We start from the raw sequence: 4,075 nt of genomic DNA, 5'->3' as shown, positions 1-4,075 counted from the left end.
TCATCAATGCATGTGAATCAATATAAATCAACCAACATGTCAAAAAACTCCCAATATAAGACTAAAATTCATTCACAATGGAGCTTTTTCCTCTTCCGCCTCTTCTCCATTCATATCACTTATATCCAACAAAACCAAAATAACTTAGGGGGCGTTTGGTTCTTTCCTAGAAATAAGAATCGGAATGAGAATCATTGTATTGTGGAATGAGAATGAGTATAAGCATGGATATCACTCTTAAAAGCAATGTTTGGTTACTTGCATATTTTCTATCGGAATAAATTAAAATTTCCTATTTTACCCTTAAAGAAAAATAAGAAAAAAAATTAGATGTGAGAGAAAGATGAATATGAGAAAAAAAATATGATGAAAGAGAATGATGAGAGAGAAAGTATGATGAGAGAGAAAGTGTGATGAGAAAGAATAAAGAGAGAGAAAGTGTGATGAGAGAAAATGAGAAAAGAGAGTGTGATAGGAGAGAGCATGATGAGAGAAGATGAGAAAGAAAATATGATGTGAGAGAAAGTATGATGGGAGAGGATGAAGAGAGAGAAAATATAATGAGAAAAAAGAGGAGAGAGAGTGGGATGAGAGAGATTGAGGAGAGAGAAAGTATGATGAGAGAGAAAGTGTGATGGAAAAAAAAAAGTGAACAGTGAGTGTGATAAGAGAGATTGAGAAGAGAGAAAGTATGATGAGGGAGAAAATATGATGAAAGAGAAAGTATGTTGAGGAAAAAAAGGAGAGAGTGTCACAAGAGAGATTGAGGAGAGAGAAAGTGTGATGAGAGCGAAAGTGAGATGAGAAAAAAAAAGAAAAAAGAGTGTGATGGGAGAGATTGAAGAGAGAGAAAGTATGATGAGAAAAAAAATAAAGGAAGAGAGTGTGATGGAAGAGATTGAGGAGAGAGAAAGTATGATAAAAGAGAAAGTGTAATGAGAAAAAAGAGGAAAGAGAGTGTGATAGGAGAGATTAAGGAGAGAGAAAGTGTGTGATAAAATGATGAGAGAGAAAATATGATGAGAGAGAACAAGGAGAGAAGTGATATGAAAGAAAAAATAAATAAATATATTTTGATATTTGATATTAAGGTAGAAAATTTTAGTTTTAGGTCAAGGGTATTTTTGAAATAAGGAAATATTTTGATTGATGAAAATAGGGTAATGACTCATTGAAGGGGAGGTACATGAGAATGAGTTATTACCCAATTTTAAGGATTCATTCCCTTATTTGTATTCCTATTTCTATAATCCAAACATTAACAATGATAATCAATGATTCTCGTTCTCATTCCCCACTCCTATTCCTCTAAACCAAACGCCCCTTATTATTCATTTGAATTCTAATTTGATCCGGTGTTTTTAACGTAGAATGATAAACTGAAATCCTTAAAAACATACTTATTTTTATATATCTAATAAAAGAAGATTTCTTGTAAAAAAATCGAGTTGACACGTAAAACAACTTTAAAGCTTTACGATTATAGACAATCTCAATCTCAAAAAATTTGAGGCATTGATAGATCCATTGAAATTTTCACCGTAAACAGAATGACTTTGTGAACTTTTTTGTTTCAAAAGTAAATAATGAACAAATTCCCAAATCCCTGAACACAAAATTCCCAATACTTCACATCATCTACTATGTATCTTTCCAACAAACCTCTCGGTGGCAAAGGTGCATACAACCATAATTTACGTTCACTTCTTACATCTTCCCTGAACAAAACAAGTTAAACAAAAGGTGCATACAACCATAATTTACGTTCAATTCTTACATCTTCCCTGAACAAAACAAGTTAAACAAAGAACGTGAATTGACACCTTGAAATTAACCCTATAAGTTGTCCACTTTCACCATAGAAAAGATCCAACACACTCAATTCTCCTCGCTGTGGGAGTTACTGTTTCCAGGGTTAGAGGATGACGATGGTGGTGGGTTCGAGGTTGAGTTCGCGCTGTTCTGAGAAGCTGATAATGAGAAGAGCCCATTGAAAGGCCATGGGACAGGAACCCATAAGTTGTTATGACGATCAGCATCAGTAATGTCCATTCTATTGCTATTCCTAGCCCCATTTGAAATTTTTGATTCATCAGCAGGCAACTGAGACCTACAAAGTGGGCACGAGCTGTGGAGTTGCAGCCATGGCAGGATACATTCACTGTGGAATTTGTGTTTGCATGGCATCTCTTTAGCTTCCAAACCGACATCGAAGTCCTCAAGACAGATTGAGCAACCTATAGCTTCTTCCTCAATCCTCACTGTTGGTAAGGCATCTATGGCTTCTTTCTTAGCTGGTGGAGTGCCATACTTATTTGGATCATTGTCTGCTAAATGCTGCAACAGGATGTCCAATCCTGGTCCGATGAAGTAGTCCCCCAGCGAGGCGGCACCGACGCCGCTGTTATTCGACTCTTGGCCTTCGTTTCCGTTCGCATCCAATGATCCTTGGAGAATTATGGCCTGGTTGAAAGGGTGGTTGATGACAATTAGGCCTTCCCTGTCCCTATCCCTTTCCCTTTCTGCACCACCTTCCAAGCTGCTTATTCCTGACCTTAGATCATCCTGTAAGCTCTGAAGCAAGCGTATAATGGCAGACCTCCTGCGCCTTCGCCGAACGAAGTTTTCAAACTCGCGATCCAGATCGGAGTCTTCATGGTCTGCCTCTCTTCTAGACCGAGATGATCCGCCCAGCATTTCTCGCAAGATTGGAGCCCAAAGAGCGAGGGATCTATCGGATCCGGCAGAGTCAGAATCAGAGTCCGAGTCATTTAGTCCCCTGCTCTCCATCTCTTCCACAAACCCATCATCACAAAGAGGGCACTTGAGTTCTGGTTCCATGACTGGGTTAACTAATTGATTGCAGGCATGGCACCAGTATCTTCCCCCAGGGCCTTCACTCATCTTGATTACTTTTGCAAACAGTCGACGAATTCCTAAACAAAAACCTAAAGATTCAACAAAATGAATCTACAGAAAAACTAGTTCTTGGAAGAGCAGATCTGAGCGAATCTGCAAGTAAAACCACGGTCGAATCCATGCATAGATCACGTTCCTTTTGTTGATAAATGAAACACACACAAAGCAAAAAGAAGCTTCCTTTACCAGTTCAATGTCCCGGGAAGAGAAGCCAAAAGTAAAATCCCTCAGCGTTCTGCCAAAGCATAGATCAAATCCTTCATCAACCTGATCACGTATTCATTGGTGCGTCAAGTATATTCACGTCTACGATATTATCTACGCTCATAAATTTATTTTTTGGACACTATTTAAAAAGTTTTATCAAACAAAAAAATATCTTATATCCTTTTAAATTAATCATCTTTTCCATTTTTTTTAATATGAATTTTAATTGTATTCCGAACCATCCTCGTTTCAAACGAAAAATCATCATTATTGTTTGAATCTCCTTGTGAGCATTCGATTATTGTTGATCTACTTCAAGCTTCTCAACGAGCATTCGGTTATCCTGACTTGCTCAGAATCTTTCTCATAAGTATCCGATCACTCTTGACTTGCTCCGAGCCTCCTCACGAGTATATGGTCACTCCTCATCTTCTCTGGCCTCTCGCAAACATCCAATCACTCTAGCCTTAGCAACTCCGTTCAAGTATACCTCACATAATATTTGATCTAGTTTATTACTTTAATACCACTTGTTATATTTAAAAATATATTTATATATTTTTATAATAATATGATATTATTCATTTTAAAATTAAATTATTATGATTTTATTATTAGATTCTATCTAACAGATCTCATCTGTATCTTTCCGTTGAACTCAAATCCTAACACGGCTAACAAACAAATAGAAAATAGTAATATACAAACATAAAAACAATGGTAAAGTCAAGGTGATGAATCAAAGAAAGGGAGAAAAACTGATTCCTTTTTAATAAGAGAACATCGCGGGGACGAAACCAAAAAATAAAACAAGAAATTAGAAAAGAAGGGATGACCTTTAGGTGTTCTTCGATGGTATTGGACTCGTTCTTTTGGATCTTGGAAAGAACAGGCAGGAAGTTGCTGGGAAGGCGCAACCTCTGCCCTCTTTCTCTTCTCCAAGAATTGA

The 4,075-nt window shown here is 37.1% G+C and overlaps 1 protein-coding gene across 1 annotated transcript; it reads right to left on the bottom strand.

Annotated features, from left to right (window-relative positions):
- Positions 1-1,659: 1,659 nt before the first annotated feature.
- LOC122027732 (E3 ubiquitin-protein ligase SIRP1-like) lies at positions 1,660-3,109 on the bottom strand. Its single transcript, XM_042586741.1, has one exon. The coding sequence runs from the start codon at positions 2,902-2,904 to the stop codon at positions 1,879-1,881; it is 1,026 nt and encodes a 341-aa protein (XP_042442675.1). The 5' UTR covers positions 2,905-3,109; the 3' UTR covers positions 1,660-1,878.
- Positions 3,110-4,075: the final 966 nt, after the last annotated feature.

Source organism: Zingiber officinale, chromosome 10A (genome assembly GCF_018446385.1).
Source record: "Zingiber officinale cultivar Zhangliang chromosome 10A, Zo_v1.1, whole genome shotgun sequence".
Taxonomy (NCBI): Eukaryota; Viridiplantae; Streptophyta; class Magnoliopsida; order Zingiberales; family Zingiberaceae; genus Zingiber; species Zingiber officinale.
The sequence above is the reverse complement of the archived record's forward strand: the minus strand, read 5'-3'. Positions and strand labels throughout refer to the sequence as shown.